This window comes from Suricata suricatta, chromosome 7 (assembly GCF_006229205.1).
Source record: "Suricata suricatta isolate VVHF042 chromosome 7, meerkat_22Aug2017_6uvM2_HiC, whole genome shotgun sequence".
NCBI classification, from domain to species: Eukaryota; Metazoa; Chordata; class Mammalia; order Carnivora; family Herpestidae; genus Suricata; species Suricata suricatta.
Genome location: NC_043706.1, coordinates 94,060,890 through 94,078,362, shown reverse-complemented (window position 1 = coordinate 94,078,362; position 17,473 = coordinate 94,060,890). Strand labels below are relative to the sequence as shown.

General features: G+C 37.9%; 2 protein-coding genes and 1 long non-coding RNA gene across 5 annotated transcripts in view; 1 reads left to right on the top strand and 2 right to left on the bottom strand.

Moving 5' to 3' along the window:
• The window catches only part of CEP57L1 (centrosomal protein 57 like 1), an 80,718-nt gene extending 72,909 nt beyond the window's left edge, over positions 1 to 7,809 (bottom strand). Inside the window, exon 1 of one of the 2 annotated variants that reach the window (XM_029945264.1) lies at positions 7,763 to 7,809. The gene's annotated coding sequence lies outside the window, so the exon portion shown is untranslated. The remainder of the gene's footprint in view (positions 1 to 7,762) is intronic. The other variant, XM_029945265.1, reaches the window with a different exon arrangement.
• A 503-nt stretch (positions 7,810 to 8,312) lies between these two features.
• SESN1 (sestrin 1) overlaps positions 8,313 to 17,473 on the top strand; it is a 114,842-nt gene continuing 105,681 nt past the window's right edge. The window contains exon 1 of the mRNA XM_029943291.1: positions 8,313 to 9,536. Within this exon, the coding sequence (XP_029799151.1) occupies positions 9,258 to 9,536 (279 nt within the window). The 5' untranslated portion in view covers positions 8,313 to 9,257. The remainder of the gene's footprint in view (positions 9,537 to 17,473) is intronic.
• Positions 9,142 to 17,473, bottom strand: part of LOC115295412 — a 27,629-nt gene continuing 19,297 nt past the window's right edge. For both annotated transcript variants that reach the window (XR_003910382.1, XR_003910381.1), the window contains exons 3-4: positions 13,862 to 14,005; positions 9,142 to 9,487 (exon numbers count right to left, since the gene is read on the bottom strand). This is a non-coding gene — a long non-coding RNA (uncharacterized LOC115295412). The remainder of the gene's footprint in view (positions 9,488 to 13,861; positions 14,006 to 17,473) is intronic.

The following is a 17,473-nucleotide window of genomic DNA, read 5'->3' as shown; positions in this document are numbered from 1 at the left end:
TCAGGTCGTGATCTCACAGCCTATGAGTACAAGCCCTGTGTTAGGCTCTGTGCTGACAGCTCAGAGCCTGGAGCCTGCCTGGAGATTCTGTGTCTCCATCTCTCCCTGCCTCTCCCCAGTCCCCAAAAAATAAACATTAAAAAATTTTAGTAAAAAAAATTTTTTTTAATTCAGTTTAAGTTTTGATTCTTCCATTTTAAATACACATATAAATCTAAAGAAAACAATTTGAGATTCTAATACACATATGTATGCATATAGAAAGTAAACAGAAAGAAAAATGATGGAAGCACATTTTTATCACAGCAAATACTTCATTTGCATAATAAATATATTTCTGTACCAGTGTATACATTCAGCAACATTGGTATAGATATGCTGCACAGAAACAACTAATCTTTTTTTTTCTCATAATATTTTATTGTCAAATTGTTTTCCATACAACACCCAGTGCTCTTCCCCTTAAGTGCCCTCCACCATCACCACCACCTCTTTTCCCCCCCTCCCCTTCAACCCTCAGTTCATTCTCAGCATTCAATAGTCTCTCAAGTTTTGCATCCCTCTCTCTCCCCAACTCTCTCTCCCTCCTCCGCTCCCCCTGGTTCTCCATTAGGTCTCTCCTGTTTTCCTGCTAGACCTATGAGTGCAAACATATGGCATCTGTCCTTCTCTGCCTGGCTTACTTTGCTCAGCATGACACCCTCAAGGTCCATCCACTTTCCTACAAAAGGCTGTATGTCATTCCCTCTCATTGCCATGTAGTACTCCATCGTGAATATATACCACTCTTCTTGATCCATTCATCAGGTGATGGACATTTAGGCTCCTTCCATGTTTTGGCTATTGTTGACATTGCTGCTATGAACACTGGGGTACATGTGCTCCTATGCATCAGCATTTCTGTCTCTCTTGGGTAAATCCCCAGCAATGCTAATGCTGGGTCATAAGCAATTTCACAAGCAACTAATTCATGAGTTTGAGAGTCTGCTTTAGGAGACCTAAATATCTTGGTTTTTAATAAAATGCTTAAATTAAAAAAAAATAAATAAATACACATATAAAGAGGAGGTTAAGCAATGGGAGCTGATGCGAAGGCACTGCAAGAAGGCAGAAAGCCTTTCTTTGGAGGAAGGCAGAAGAATGAACATTTGAGCTCTAACTTGGTGTTTAAGCTCTATAGTTGGCACACTCCCCCCACTCCCGAATTGTTGTGAGAAAAAAGTGACTGCACTAAAGTTCTCATTTACTGAATACCTATCTTTTTGGGTGAGTGATAAAGCACTGTAAAGAAGCTAAGAACATGAGTTTTATCAGGAGCCAGGTATGGTTTCCACTTCTGGCTCTGCAATTTACTTACTACCTTATGTGTTTTGAGTCAAGTTATATAAACTTCCTGGGCCTCAGCTTCCTTATCTATAAAAATGGTGATAATAAGATCTACTTAATAGAGTTAATGAGAAGAAAACCCATATAACACCTAGCATAATACAGGCACAGAGTGAACACACTATGAATATTAACTGTTAATAATAGTAATTATAACCATTAGGTTTTACATATGTGTGCGTGTTAAGCCTATGTCTCAAAAATTTTTTGAATTAGATAAGACATAGGAAGACAAATATACAGAGAAAATGGTGCCAAGCACATACATGCATTACATACATTATTTTACGGAGCCTTCTTAATAAGCCTAGGAGGGAAAGAGTCAGCCGGTGGGTCAAGTATTTGAAGAGCATTTATCATGTGTGAATCACTGTTTGAGGCACTGAGAGTATAGTAGTAGTACACAAGATAGAGTCCTTCATGCAGAAGAACACAAAATAAGCATAAAATAAATATGTACAAGGGGATAACTGAATTGATGTGATGAAGATTATATAGGGGACTAGGTGGTCTGCTTTAGCTGAAGTGGTCAGGTAAAGACTCTCTGAGGAATCAGATTTTCAGATGAGTCCAAAGCAGTGAGGAAGGCAGCCACGTGAAAGTCTTAGGTAAGGGCACTGTGAGTAAAAAAAAATAGTATGTGCAAGGATCTTAAACTTAGTATATTCAAAGATCAGATATAGATAATAATATGTTCTGTATTTTATAAAGAAAATGGGAGTTAAGACAGGGTAGCAACATATATGAGGTAAATGGCAGAAGCAAGAATTTGACGGTCCAACTTAAAAATCAATGGTCTTGTGGAATTGCTATACTGTTTCTCCCCAAAATAAGCAAAACATTTCAATCTTTTCTCAGCCATGGAACAATCCTGCTTCCCAAACAGTCTTCTGAATGTACTTAAGAAAATTTGCCAACTGAAAGCAGTTCTAAATTCCATAATACTGTTTATTTGTTGCAGCAAAAATAAGGTAGACATTATGAAACTAAGAACTGTAAATTAAACAGTATAAAGCTGTAGACTATTAAATAAAATTTTATGAGTGGCACATAGATCTCCCTAAGTCATACATTCCTTAAACATCTTATATCATATAGACATGTTATTGATGAAATATGGTATTTTTAGTAATTTTTATAATAAATCTGCATGTGGAGTCCTCGCTCAAAAATGTAATCTCTTTATGCTGCTGTTTTATGAGAATAATAATTGCCATATTTTTACTTATTGTAACTTTTCCCAATTAAGCAGCTTAAAGCACAAAATATTACTAAAAATAAATTACAAATTTGAGAAAAATGAAATATAATTCAAGGATCTCATTATAAAATCTTACAGAATGTCAGCAATAATATATTATACAAAATGCACTCTTGAGTTCAACTACAAAGTACTTTATAAACATTTCATTAATCTCAAACTGAAGGATAAGCATTACTTTACATAATGATGATTATTTTAGAGATACTGTTTTCTTGAGCATCAATATATACAAGATGCTAATCTAAAAACTTTATATATATTATCTCATTAAATCTTCTCAACAGCTGTAGGAATTAGGCAATTGTCCTCTCTGTACAGAGAGGAACACCAAGGCTACCTCATCTCCCACATCCAAAGTTAGGGAGGTTGAAAAATTGGGCAAATTCACACTCCTAGTAAAAAGCTGACTGGGGATTCAAACCCAAGATTCTGAGACTCTGAGGTCCATGGTCTTCTCACTAGTTGTATATCTACATCTCTCAACAACAGGTAAGGTTTCATGCAGAAAAGTTGTTCAGGAGCAATACTAGGTACTGTTCACCTACATGACTCCTAAGTCCTTCAGACAAGATGCTTAACATGTCCAAACCTGGACTCAGTCTCTTCCCATTCCAAGACTGGAATTCATAATGTATTCCCTACTCTTATTAATGGAAAGAGTTACTCTTCACCCTCTGGATAGTAGTCAACCCAGGAATTCTGGTACACTCAGCAAGACTCTGTTTCTAAGACCACAAGACTTAGGACTGATTTTTTTAAATAGTAAATTCATCAATGAATTTCAAAACAAAGGCCTCTTAGGAGACCAGCAAGTCAGCTTTTTCCTGGACTAAACCAGCAGTCATTTAAAGCAGCAGCTTCTCTATATATACTATACTCTCTCTATATATACTTTATTACCTTGCAACAACATGAGGTATGCAGGAATATAGTAAAAATGTTAGCAAATTCAATTTCATGAGGGTGAGCACTGAAATTCACTTGCAGCAGAAGTCCTGCTCTCTTTAAAGACAAGTATTCATTATAAAGTACCTCCTATAAATTATGTTTTTGTAAGCAACAGGTAAATATGCAATGCCTTTGAAAATTCTGTGACATTATGTTCGTCTTCCATTTATCCGTCAAATATGTACTAAGTTCATATTAGATGCCAAGCATTGTACTTGGAGCTGGAGATGATGAACAAAAATCGGCACAATCACTGCTCGTTTGTGCTTAAACTTTAGAAGCAGACACACATCAATAAAATTATCACATACCATTATAAAACTACATTTGTAACTTATTAGCCAGTAAAAATATACGGTAAAATAAGTTATTTATGACAGGGACATTTAATTAGATAAGGGAAACTCAGAGGAAATTGGTATTTGAGCTAACATCCAAAAGGAGGGGAGTCAAAGACAGGCTGAAACAGTCTGGACAAAGAAAACAGTACCAGAGGTGCTGCATCCCTACTGTCTCCAGTTCTCTCATGCTTTCTTAAATAAAATGCCCACCTGGCTTTTATACTCTTTACTCCACCAAAACTGCTCTCAAGATCTTCAAAGACCTTAACATTACTAAATGTAGTGGTCAGTTATCAATCCTTCTCTCACTTGATCCAGGGCAGCATTTCACATACCTAGCCCTCTCTCCTCAACTGCCTTCAGTTGAATTTTAGGGCACCACACTCTGTGGGTGTTCCTGTCCATTCACTGGCTGCTCCTGCATAGTGCCCCTTGCACATGACCCAAATTCTATGCAGTGCCTATTGTTGTGACACCAACTATTCTTAGGCTGTAAACTGCTATTAAAACACTACTGTGAAATCCAATATTCTGTTTACAACCAGATCTTTCATATTATCTCGATACTCATTTATACAATTGCCTACTCTGTACTTCTACTTGCATAGCTTAGAGGCATCTCAAACTTTACACAAACAAAACTCTTGATTTCCATCTCTTTACCTCTTACACAAATCTGAAGACTTTCCCACGACATTAAATGGCAATTCCTTCCTTTTAGCTTCTTGGCCTAAAACTTGGACTCACTTTTGGTTTATATTCTCAAACCTCACAGCCAATCAGCAAAACCTGCTGGTTATACTATCATAATAGATCCAGACTATGATCTCTTCCCACTACCTCCACTGTTATCACCCTGAGTAACCAATATCATCTCTCATCTGGATTATTACTTCAGCTTCTTAACTAGTGTCTCTGCTTCTATACTTGTTTCCCCGTGGTCTATGGTCAACACAATTTCAAAGAAGTAATCATTTAAAAAAGTCAGATCATGCGATTCATCTGCTCAAAGCCCTTCAATGGTTTCCTATTTGTTAAAAAGTCAAAGTCCTCTCAATCACCTGCATGACCTCCTTCCACTGTGATCTCATGTTATCCTCCTCCCCCCTACTCAGTGTGTTCCAGCCTACACTGCTATTTTTTTGCTCCTGCCTGCAGGCCTTTGCACTGATTGTTCTGCATAGGAATGTTCTTCCTCAAGGTAGGTGCACAACTTATTACTCCTGCTTCAGATCCCCTCAAATGTCCCCTTCTCAATTAGGTCTTCTCTGACCACATTATCTAAAAGTGAACCCTGCCCCCCACAGTCTGGCAGTCCCTAGTCCCTTTCCTGATTGACTCCTATTTTTCTCCATTGCATTTGTCTTCATTTGCTACATGTATTATATATTTATTGTTGCTCTTCCCTTAATAGAATGCAAGCTCTAGGAGAATAGGGACTTTTGTACAGCTGTACACTTGACCCTTGAACAATGTGGGGGTTAGGACTGCCAACCCCCCCCCACCAGAAAGTAAAAAATTCCATAACTTCTAATCTATATAACTTTTGACTCCCCTTAAACTTTACTAACAGCTTACTGTTAACCTGATGCCTTAACGATAATATAGTCAATTAACATGTATTTTATATACGAATTACATATGGTATTCTTACAATAAAGTAAGCTAGAGAATAGAAAATGTTATTATGAAAGCCATAAGGAAAATAGATTTACAGTACTGTACTGTACTTATATTTTTAAAAGTCCACATTTAGTGGACCTGTGCAGTTCAAACCTGTTGTTCAAGAGTTAATGTGTATTATGCTCAATGATATATCTTCACAGTAGATACTCAACAGATATTTGTTGGATGAAAGGGAATATGAGAACCAGTGACTGAAGAAAGATCTGTACAGCTGAAGCAAAGATAGGTGGAGAGTGGTAGGTATATGAAGTGAGGCTGGAGAGGTAGAAAGGAACCAGATGACATTAAGCTTTACAAAGATGGTTTGCCTTAAGAATAGTAAGACACCAGTGAATGATTTTAAGAGAAAATCTGGTCGAATCTGCATTTCAAAAAAATCATGGCTCCTGTGTGGAAAACTAAGGGAGAGGTCAGTGTGAATGATCACTATTGCAATGGTCTTAGCAAGAGATTATGGCAGGCTGGAAAAGACTGTGCTTATGTAGATGGTGGGAGAAGGATGGATTTAGAGGATATTTGGGAAATGAGATTGATAGAGCTTGGTAATAATTGGCTAAAGGGGTATGAAGGACTGGAAGAAATCAAGAATAATGTGTAGGTTTCAAATTTTCACAAGTGGCTGGTAGGATCACAGGAAAAGAATCAGGTTCATTAGAGATAACCACACATTTGGTTTTAGGCATGTTGAGCTCGAGGTGCTTTTAAGAATTCCAAAAAGAAATATAAAGGAAATAAATATATGAAAGCTGGAAAGGTAAGGCTGGATGGAGCTATAATTTAAAAGTCACAGGAGGCAGTGAAACCATGGGTATGGTTGAGATTATATTCAACTACACAGTAAAAAGAGGACCTAGATTTAAGAAATGGCCCTACTCTTTGTGGGCTGGACAAAGGAGGATGAAGCCAAAAAAAAAAAAAAAAAAAAAAAAGACGACGACGACGACAAAAAAGAATGTCTTTTTTGCTTTGAATTATACTCATAAGAAGTTCGTGTTTAAAAAAAATCTGATTTAAACTAGTAGCACTGAATGTAGCAAGGCTACATTAGACTAATTCATCAAAACTATAAATCTGTTCAAGGACAGGTCATTTCAGAAACTATCTGGAAAATTCAGAGTACTTGTCTCTTTACAACTTCAAAATTTCATCACTACATAAATATTACCCTTCCCAAAACATGATTTGACTTACTGCGATTTTCCTGAAAATCTCATCTTTCTCACTTCTGGGGCTCACTACATGCTATTCTTTTGGCCCTCTTTCCCTGGTATAAAGATTTCCCTGACTTTCCAAGATTAAGCTAAGTTATCTTCTTTCTAGCCATCCTAGATAGCCAGATATGACATCGTACTGTAATTGTGTGGTTAGCTTAAGTAGAGGCTGTCTTTTTCACTGTTGTATACTCAGTAACTAACATGGCTAAACTTTTAGAAACACACCTATTCTGCAATGTGAAGAATTAAAATCTAATTTGGTTCTCAGTCCATTGACTGCCTTTCACGTTTTGACTTTTCTCAACAGGAATGACTTTTTAAAAACAGTAATTTTAGTCGCGCCCCAGTGGCCTAATGGATAAGGCACTGGCCTCCTAAAAACAGTAATTTTAAAACAAATGATTGAATTTTTTACATATACTAAAATTTTTATATCTTTGTAGGTCTTTTTTCAGAGTATCCTTAAACTCTGCAAACATTTATTGCTAGGAATACTGGGGATTTTCCCCCCCTTAGTCTCATACAAAATGGATTGGACAATTCGTTTTCTGAACCCTGCCTGGGATTTCATTTGAACGCATGAGCACAGAACTCGCCAATACAATGGCAAACAAAAGTGCAATTGCACAGGGATACCAAATCCCTCGGCACGAGTCCGCAGCAAGGCGGACTTGTTTTCACAGCATCCCTGTGGCCTAGCCTTCTGCCGCTCCCTCCGACCCTCGGGGCTGCTACCATTTCCCGCGCGCAACGTGCCCCGGCTTTGGCACCCCCGGAGTATTCCTTCCCACGCAGATTACTGGACAAAGTCCCTTGACTACGGAGGACAGCCCTAGATGGCTTCGTCTTCAAAATCCCTGAGGAAAAGGAGGAAGGAAAAATTCGGTCAAAGGAAAAGTAGCAGGCAACTCTACGGTTCTCACCAAGTCGACGCTCTCAACCTCCGTTCGCGCAAACCGTTGGCTCGAAGACCGCTACGGGCAACGTCGCAGTGGCTCTTGGGGACTGTAGTTTCTATCGCCGACAGAATGCGTCTGCCGCAATAAAACTACATTTCCCAGAAGTCATTGCGAGGAAGCCCTGTCTTCTCAAATCTCAGATTTGGCTTAATAGACCGTCACTATATTCAGGGTAATCTTAAATTGGATTTAGTTTCTTCCAGGTGTGAGTCTACGACCTCTTTCTTTGCAGTGCTTTTCTTATGCGTAATAGTTTCAGTGTATTTCAACGCCCCCTTTTCTCCAGTCCAGAGAATCCAAACGTGACGTCACGGCACGAAAAACGCCTCCGACGCAAAATGCCCCTGAAGCGCCTGCGCCCTGCTCGCCATCACGCATGCGTAGCAGCCGGCAGCAGTGGGAGGCCTCGCGCGGACTTGGGGTCTGGAGGTAGCCAGCGGGAGGGCGGGGCTTTTTCCAATGGCTTTGCCTCCGTGGGTCGCGTCTGCTTGGGCGGGGAAGAGGGCGCTGGGGCAGGGGCGGCTCCCGGTTTATGCCGGGCGGAGAAAGGGGAGGGGCTGGTGGGGTGAGGACCCCATCTCCCCTCCCTGCTCCCGCCCTCTGGGCCGAGCCCCACCGATGGGGCTGGGCGAAGGGGCGGGCTTTGCGCCTCCGGCCTCGCTGCTCTGCGAGCTCCCTGGCCCAGCCTGGCGTTTGGAGATTGCGGGCCAGCCCTTTGCCCTGCAGGCTTAGTGGGAGGTGGGCGAGGACGCAGAGATAGGAAGAGAAGTGGCGGCTGCCCAGGGGTCCTGAATCGTCTGGGCCCGAGACGCTTTCCTCCGACGCTGCAGCCAGGACAGCGGCTGCGGGAGGCTACCGCCTCCAAGGAACGCCTGGGTCTCCGGTCGCGGCGCCCAGTGAGCAAGGGTTTGGCGAGATTTCTCCACCAACTCTTGGCCGGCCGCTGAGGCGAAGGGAGGAGCTGCAAAGGGCGGGGATTGGTGCCGGTCGAGGGGCGGGGTGGGAATGCTCCTGAGAACCCGGTGGCCGCCCAGACAAAAAACCCCCAATGGCTGGAGCGCGTTCAACTGTTACCAGCCTTTTTGGGCAGAGCACGGATTTGACAGCTCCACAACGTGAGGATATCCGCTGACCCCGCGAGACAGAGGCGAGCATTTCCCTGAGACTGCCTGTCCAGCAAAGCCAGCGCTGTAGGGGTTTCAACTTTCGAACTTTTTTCAGTCTCTTAACAAGACTTGCCCCTTCGTGTAGGAGAGGGTGAGTTCTGTCTTGTAGATCGCTCGAAAGCCATCAATATAAAAGACACTTCTGGTTCCAAATGTCAGCCAGACATTTGTGTTTTCATGACGATTCGATTTCTCTGGTTTTATTCTTACATTCCTCGTTTTAAAAATACGAAGTGCTTTTGGGAACATGCTGAAGGGTAACTGAAGACTGCAAAGAGAAATCTCCAGTTGTCATGGCTGAAGGAGAGAATGAAGTGAGGTGGGATGGACTGTGCAGTAGAGATTCCACTGCTAGAGAGACCGCACTGGAAAACATTAGGCAAACCATTTTAAGAAAAACCGAGTATCTTCGTTCAGTGAAAGAGACACCTTTTCGTCCATCAGACGGGCTTTCAAATGCTGTTTCTTCGGATGGTTTGAATAAGCTTCTTGCTCATCTGCTTATGCTTTCTAAGAGATGTCCCTTTAAAGATGTAAGAGAGAAAAGTGAGTTTATTTTGAAGAGCGTCCAGGTAAGAAAACACTGTAATTACAACTGTTCATCTAGTACAGTGCAGTTTTACTTGAAGTTTTTCACTTTGTATTTGCTTCTAAGAGGTAGTTAAGTGAACTCATTACAAATTCATTCTACATCTCAAATTTAGAGTGGCTTCTAAAACATTGAATTTGGGACCAAAATTGTATAAGATGAGCTAAAATAAAAGCAATTTTCACATATAAGGACATAAATATTGTCTTTCTAGAGAGTTTTAGCAGAAGCTACATTCCTCGTGGAAAAATATGAGAAAGTTACAGTTAGTTGCAATACAGTCTTGCTTTTTCTTATATTCATTTTTACATTTGTTAGGAAGTACAGCCAGTGTACTTTTCACATTGTTACAAACAATATTCTGTGTGGAAAGTTTCTCATTTAAAAGCCTCTAAAATGATAAATGTTTCTTAGTTTGTTCAAGATAACTGGTGAAACAATTTTCTCTTGTTCTTAAAAGCAAAACAAAAATATCAGGGTGTGTTCTCTAAAAGCAACCTTTCTTTTTTTTTTAAAAAATGAATTTCATAAAATAAAGCCTATATTATAAAGAAGCTAGCATTTTCAGATTGAAAGTTGAACCCAGGTTGGGTGAATGGCAGAAACACTCTTGTGGTAAATTACTTAATTAGTTTTCTCTCTGCTTGCCTCAATTGTTTGATTTTTTTCTTTTTCACATATATACCTGTTTAAGTTTTGAGTGCAACAGATTAAAAATGTTTCCCTCCTGTTCTTACATAATCAATCTCTCCTGTTTTATTGGAAGGTTTATTAGAAAGGTTTTGTTTTGTTTGTTTTTGGTTTTGTTTAGAGAAACGCTTTTAAATCCTAAGAATGGTCAGTGACACTATGTCTACGTTACTCAGTCGAAGTCATTTATGAGAAGTTCTTAAAATTTATTATTGGGTATATGTAAGCTAAGATTAATAGTTTTTCTATTTTGGTTAGTTTAAAGCAACAGAAAAATAATCATGTCCATAAAATGAAGGCTCTGTTTAAAATCTTGGGATATTTTTCTCACAAACAGTTTGGGAACAGTCATTAAAATTCATTTATCCAGGGTTACCAAAGAGGAATTAATTTTCTAGATTCCTGAAGTTTACCCTTTTAAGCATCAAAAGTTATTTCTCTGTTTTTTAGACTGTAGTGTGTACAACAATCATATTTTTCATAATAGTGTCATCATTATGCACATCAAGTACTGTTGTATAGCTGAGGGTAGAGAATATAGGACTATAAGATCCACGTTTTTTGAATTTCTGTGTTCAATTTTTTATAGTTTTTCTGTTCCCTCCCTTGCTCTCAGTATACTTTGTTCTCTTCCTGAATCTTTAATTTTGCTGCTTATTTATATTCAAATGGGAAATCAGATAACCAATTTAGTTAACAATTATATTAAAAACAAAAGTAATTAGGCTCTGGGGAGTGCAGGGTCAAAGGACTGTGACATATTGGGAAGTAAATGGGTATTGGAGTCAGACAGACCTGAGCTCAAATTCTCCTCCTTTACTAATGTACTGCATAAGCTTGGACCAGTTAAGTTACTTGATCTCTCTTAGCTTGGATTTCCACATCTATAAAATGGGAATAATAACATAGAGCTGTTGTGAGAATAAATGTGATGCAAAGGGCCCCATTATATAATGGATGCTCCTCTCCTTTTTCATAATTGAAAGACATAGATTATGTGATACATATTTCAAGATTCATTCCTCCTGCAGAAAGATTCAAAATCTCCTCCACAGTGAAGGTTTTCCATAGATTTTTATTTTTCATCTCTGCATCTATTGCACTTAAATCCTACTACTATTACAACAGGCACTTTACTTACATTGTGCTGTAATCACATGTTTATGTGTCTGTCTCCTTGGAGGGCTGTAAGTTCTCAAGAGTATTGGCTGGGACCTGAAAGCTACTAAATAAATATCCAGTGGCTGAACAAATTTATGTTTGGCTTCTTTTATTTCTTATCAGTCTGAATGAAGTCACCAGATTAGGGAGTTTCCATCCCCACATCATTCATTCATGCCTTTATTCAACAATTTTTTTATCGAACCCATGGTGAATGCTATTCTAAGAACTAAAAACCTAGTTGTAAACAACTTTGACATTCTACTGGAGAGAGACAGACCCCAAACAATAAACAAAAAATGTAATTTTAGATAGGAAAAGACTTCCCTGAAGAGATGACATTTAAGCAAAGATTTGATGAAAGAATAAATATAATCCAGGTAAAAATGAAATTTGTGAGGGGGACATTCCACACATAGGAAACAGTTGTGTGAAGCCTTCATGGCAAGAGAGAGCAGTGAGTTCTAGGACCGGAAAGTAATACAGTGTGGTTGGAGCATATATTTGAAGGGAGAGTGAAAGCTTAAGCACATCCTTTGTAGCCAGACCTGGCTCCAATACTTTATTAGCTCTACAATGCTGAATACATTTCTCCTTGACTCAGTTTCCTCTCACAATGAGAATAAAATGAAATAATGCTTGCAAAACACAGCATAGTGCCTAGCACATAAATGCTCAGTAATATTAGAAATTCTTACTGTTCTTAGGCAGGAGTTGGATAATGATCTTGAAGGACAAGTTAAGAGTTGTGGACTTTATCCTAGGAACCATGGGAAGCCACTGAGGAGTTTTGAGCAAGATGGTGATTTAGGTGTACTAGGTGTACTAGTGTATTAGGATTACTTTGAAAGTAATGAAGAGAATGAATTTCAGGGGTCAAGAGTGCTGATGTGCAGCATCAGTTAGGAGGTAGGTCCACAAGTCCAAAGCAAAATTATGGTGGAGTAGGATGTAGTGGGAAATAGTGAATGGGTTTGGGAGATAGCTAAGAGTTAGAAACAGGAGATAGTATTGAATTGGATATAAGAGATGAAGAAAATAACAGGATGCTCTCGAGTTTCTAAAGTAACTACTTGGTTACTAGTTCAGTAATTTCCTGAGACAGAAGAGTGGTAAAGGGTCAGTTTAGGGGGAACGGTGAGTTTTGTTTTAGACATGTTGAGATTAAGTTGCCTGATAAACCTGATTAGAAATAGCTCCTGAAGGGATTTCTGCCCCCCTGATATTACTATTGTAGTTCTGCTATTATTGTCTGTCACTCCTCTAGACTTAACCCATCCTCCACTTTTATATCCGTGCTCCACATAACTGCAGAGTCATTTATCTAAAATGAAATCTGATCATGTTACTCTCCTGCCTAAAATCCTTGAGGATAGAATTTAAACTGCTTAAAATGTCACATAATGTCCAGCATCATCTGGCTTCCACATACCGCTCCAGCCTCACATGGGAAATCAAATAATTAAATGTAGTACTCCATAATGCTTTCTGTTATTCATTGGTAAACCAGCAAAAGCTGAACTGAATTTGTAGTCCCTACAGCTGTTCTGCTCTTGATTGTTATGTCAGCTCAGAGGACTATAGTCAAGAGGAAAGTTGGTGAGGCAGGGATAGGATGGATCGACTCAAAATGGCTAAACCTGTAAAAAAAAAAAAAAATTGGCACATTGGGAGAGAACAGTCTCTGTATTCCTGTTCTCAATTTATTGATTTCACAACAACATATTTAAATCTGTTGAACACGTTTTTGAGAACTGTTCTGTGCCAGGCACTGTACTTCAGACTAGAAGATCAGTAAGACTTGTTCCCTGCTTTGGAGAAAGGTCTTCTAGTAGGCCTTATTTATGCTGGGGTGGTAGTGGTTGTTGTTGATCCCATAATACCTTTTTGATGTTCTTGTTATTCTGAACAAAGGAACAGAAGTGTTAACACTGGTCCCATACACCTAATATAGTCCACTGATGAACTGTAGTCTTATGATGCATGTAATTAAGAGAGGAATGTGAGTGTGTAAATATTCATCAAAAGATTATGAAGTGTTCGAAATAGTCAAGCACTTTTCTAAGAATGGTCATTTGATCATTTTCATTTCTGTACTGTGAAAAAAGGGAATCTGTTTTCTTATAGCTTGCCAGCAATTAACACTCTCTGAAAATAATTTGGCTTTAGAAAATTTAGACCAAGTAACAAAGTATGTATCTTTGTTAAGTGGGGTGCAGGAGGCTTTCATTTAGTGAAGTGATTGTTACTCCCCAGGGAGAAATGAAACTTTAGCTGTTGGGCATGATGCACATTTCAGTTGTTAAAGCTGCAATTGGAGTATCCATTCGATATTGATTTGGGTAATATATATAGTGTATAGGTTTGACAGTAAGAGATTGATTATTTAGTATAATAAATCTTGAAGTTGGGCAATTTCAAGCTTCATGGATTAATTGATTAGCTCAACTATATTACCTTTTTGCCTTCTGTCTTTCTGCTTTCCTTTTCTCAGCAATAGCAAGCATGGTCTCTGCTCCTGGTTGCAGGTTGCCTCAGCAGTTCCAAGCACCGTGTGTAGTCATGACCGTTTGCAGCTGAGAAGAGTTTCTTCGCTTGTGTCTATCAGGGAAGAAAAGCTTTTCTCAGAAAGCCTCCAGTAGACTTCCTGTGTGTTTTTATTGACCAGAGTTGGGTCACATGCTCTTTTCTAAGCCAGTCATTGGCAAGGAAATTAGGCATTTCTGGTTTTGATTTGAACTAATCTGCATTCAGCCCCTGAGAGCCAGGAGAGCCCATCCTTGGACAAAAAATGTGTGAGGAAGAATGGAGATAGAAGGCAGTCAAGTTTAGTCGAAGGCTGTAAGGGCTGATCTTACATCTAACTGGATAAAATACTGCTTTGGTCTATTATAGTTTAGATTCTATTAGCTTAGAAACCTAATTTATGATGAGGCTATAAAATATAACACACCAGATTAGGAGCATTGTAGAAGCAGATTTGGCCTTTTGAATTGTTTTGTTTTGATTTCTTTTTTACTGCTATGCCTAGTCAAAGCCAAAAGTGTAAGGTGGTGCATTTCAAACAATTCACTGCCACTCTTAGCCACAGCAAATATGTCTTCTTTCAGTATTTACACAAAACCCCTCTTCCATATCCACTATTTTTTTGGCCGTATTTTATTGATACGCTGAGAATTCAGTCTCTTTCCTTCAGGAAGCCACCTGCCTTTTCTGTTCAGTGCTTCCTCTCATTCCTACCTTTGACCACTTTCTTTAGTAGCTTTTGAACTCTGAGGAGAATGCTATTTACCTTCCGGTTGTCCGTGTTTCTTCGGATGGAAAATGTGAAGAAATTGAAAGCAGCTATTAACTTTTTTTTTTCTTAAATGGTTTGAAGCCAAAGTTAGAGCTTATCTAACCCCCCCCCACACTGGTTTACAGGATGAATCATATCTGTACTATCTGCCCTCAGTGTCCTCTTTGTAATATATAAATACTTCCTGTCCTCTTCCTTTGTTCTGACTTTTCAGAAAGATTGAAACTAACAAGGACACTTTTTTTAAGTTTTCAGATTTCAAATATTTAATTCCTGTTACAGTGCCCCAGATGGTCTCTACCATGAGAGAGGGAAAAAAACAATGATTTTTTTTTAAATCTAGCACATTGTTTAATTTATAAATGGGTTGTAGTGTTTTATAGGAAAATGAGATGTTATAAACTTGTTAGGTTTCAATTTAAGGTCAAGGGTTGGTGCTCATGGCATCATGAAGGATCCTCTAAAACAATAGTTTAGCTTTAAAAATTATTTTCTCATCTTTAACACTTTGTGCCCTTTAAGTGCTGATAGAGCATTCATGGAGTAAAGCATTCATGGTCTTTTTGTTTTAGAGTTATATTTATTTTCCTTTTGGTGACTATTAGAAATTTGCAGAATATCTTTTAGTCATTTCAGTGGAAAATAAATTAATAAGAACCATCTTAAGGATTTATTGAATCTTTGACCTGACAGAAAATAGCCATGGAATCTTTGGTATAATAAAGGATTCTCAATCACCTAAAACTTTGATACAAAGTGTTCTATTTGGTGTCATATCATAATCATAAAGAATATGCATATTTGAAAACAGGCAGTGTTTATGTAGAAGCAAGTTAACATGGAATGGAGGAATCATAGAAATGGGGAAACTTTTAGAACTTGTGGAAGGAGGGGGAGTTGCTAGGGAAGAGGCAGTGCTTAAAGTGTATGGAAGGAAGCAGGTCCTACTTGCAAGTACATTAGCACCAGACAAGCCTCGCCACCAGTTTTTAATCTCTTCTTTGTCACAATTTCTCAAATCAAGCCAATTTTGTCATATCGTGACAAAATACCTGCCTTTTTAATATAAGTCAATGGAAAATAGGATTTACTTTGACTCAACTTTTCTAGATCACATTTATTACATTAAGACCTTCATTGACCTTGATGAAATTGCCTGGTAACTTTAATTATGCAGGTCCAGTAGACTCAGGCATCTGAGAGTTCTTCAGAATTTTGATGATGGTATTGTTGGGGTCATTGGGCAGACTGGAAATTTAAGTATGAAAACCTCGGCTAGATAGGCAGTCTATGGGAACATTTCATGCTTTGCTTAAACTAGTGCTGATAAAGATACATTTACCACAGTGTGTATTAAAAAAAAAGTCTTTTAAAAGATGCTTATTTTTTTTAAATGTGGTTTCATTGGCTGTACTTAGGGAGTTTTGTAGGATAACAATTAGGACCATTTATTGGATCTTCCCAGTTGGCATTGTTATTGTTAAAATTCTTTGTGTTACTAGTAGACTATCACAGTTTATGACATTTTTCAATTTATAAGGAAAAAAACTTGTGAAGCTTGCCAACACAAGAATTATCTCTCTTCTCATGTTCTAATCTTTTTTATACAACAAAATAGAAAAATCTTACTAGATTGCAATGAAATATGTACTTACCTTAGAAAAATGAGACACTTTTGGTTTTATATTTTATTTCTTACCCCATTTTTAATTTAAAAAGGGAAACAGCTTCATAGATTTATAAGTTAATACTTATATTATAAAGTTGTCTTAAAACAACTTCCTAAGCTTTTAAACCATACTAAATGGAAATAACATTTATGGTGTAAATTTTGTGAGTTATCTTTTCCAAACCAACTGTCATATATGCATATTCATTCACTGAGTAGTATTCAGTTAGTGTTTTAACTTAAAAATTGTTTAAATCAATAAACTAATAAATATGCTTTTCAAAAATTAGGACAATTTGTCAATTCTATGTAATATTCAGTAAAGTCTAATTAAAATCTTAGTTTATCCCACTAAAAGTAAGCATTTACTGTTTTGATACTTAAGTGTTTGACAAGCACTGCACACTTGTCTTAAATTTTTACATAATTTCATTTTCTACCAAGTTGGCAGGTGTTGGCCGTCTATAATTATAACTGAGTGATTTTTCAAATGCTATTCATAGCCTAAACACAGCCAGATATTCTTCCAATCATGTGATAAAGACCAAGTCTTGCAAAATAGAGGTAGAGTGATCTGTTCAATGGTACTGAAGGACATATTTAAGAGAAGCTTTTCAAAAGTAAAAAGTGATTTAAATGATAGGCAGAGTTTTCTCACAAAATAAGGTCTCTCAAAGTTGTTGATACACCTCACCAAATTAAGCTGAGTCTGCTTTTTCACCTAACAAGTAATGTATGCTTTGGCAGACTTAAATTATAAAATATAACCTATATTGATTCAGTTTTGTTGATGACAGAGTTTCTGAGTATAACAAATAATTGAAAGTTTTTTGAGACTGTGGATTTTACCATTGAGCCTAATAAATTATTTCTTCTCATTTCATTTATTAGGTATCTGTGGTATACTTTCTATATGCCAAATACTTTGCTTATCTATCTTTTTGACATGTCAGAGGAAAGGCTGTTCTACTTAATTTTAATAATGATTCTGCTAACAAAACATTTCTTGGTTTGTTTTCTAACTATTCTAAATATACAGTCTTACATTGACTATAGGTATTACTTCAGAGTGATTTAAACACCTTACTGGAGAGGCCTCTGG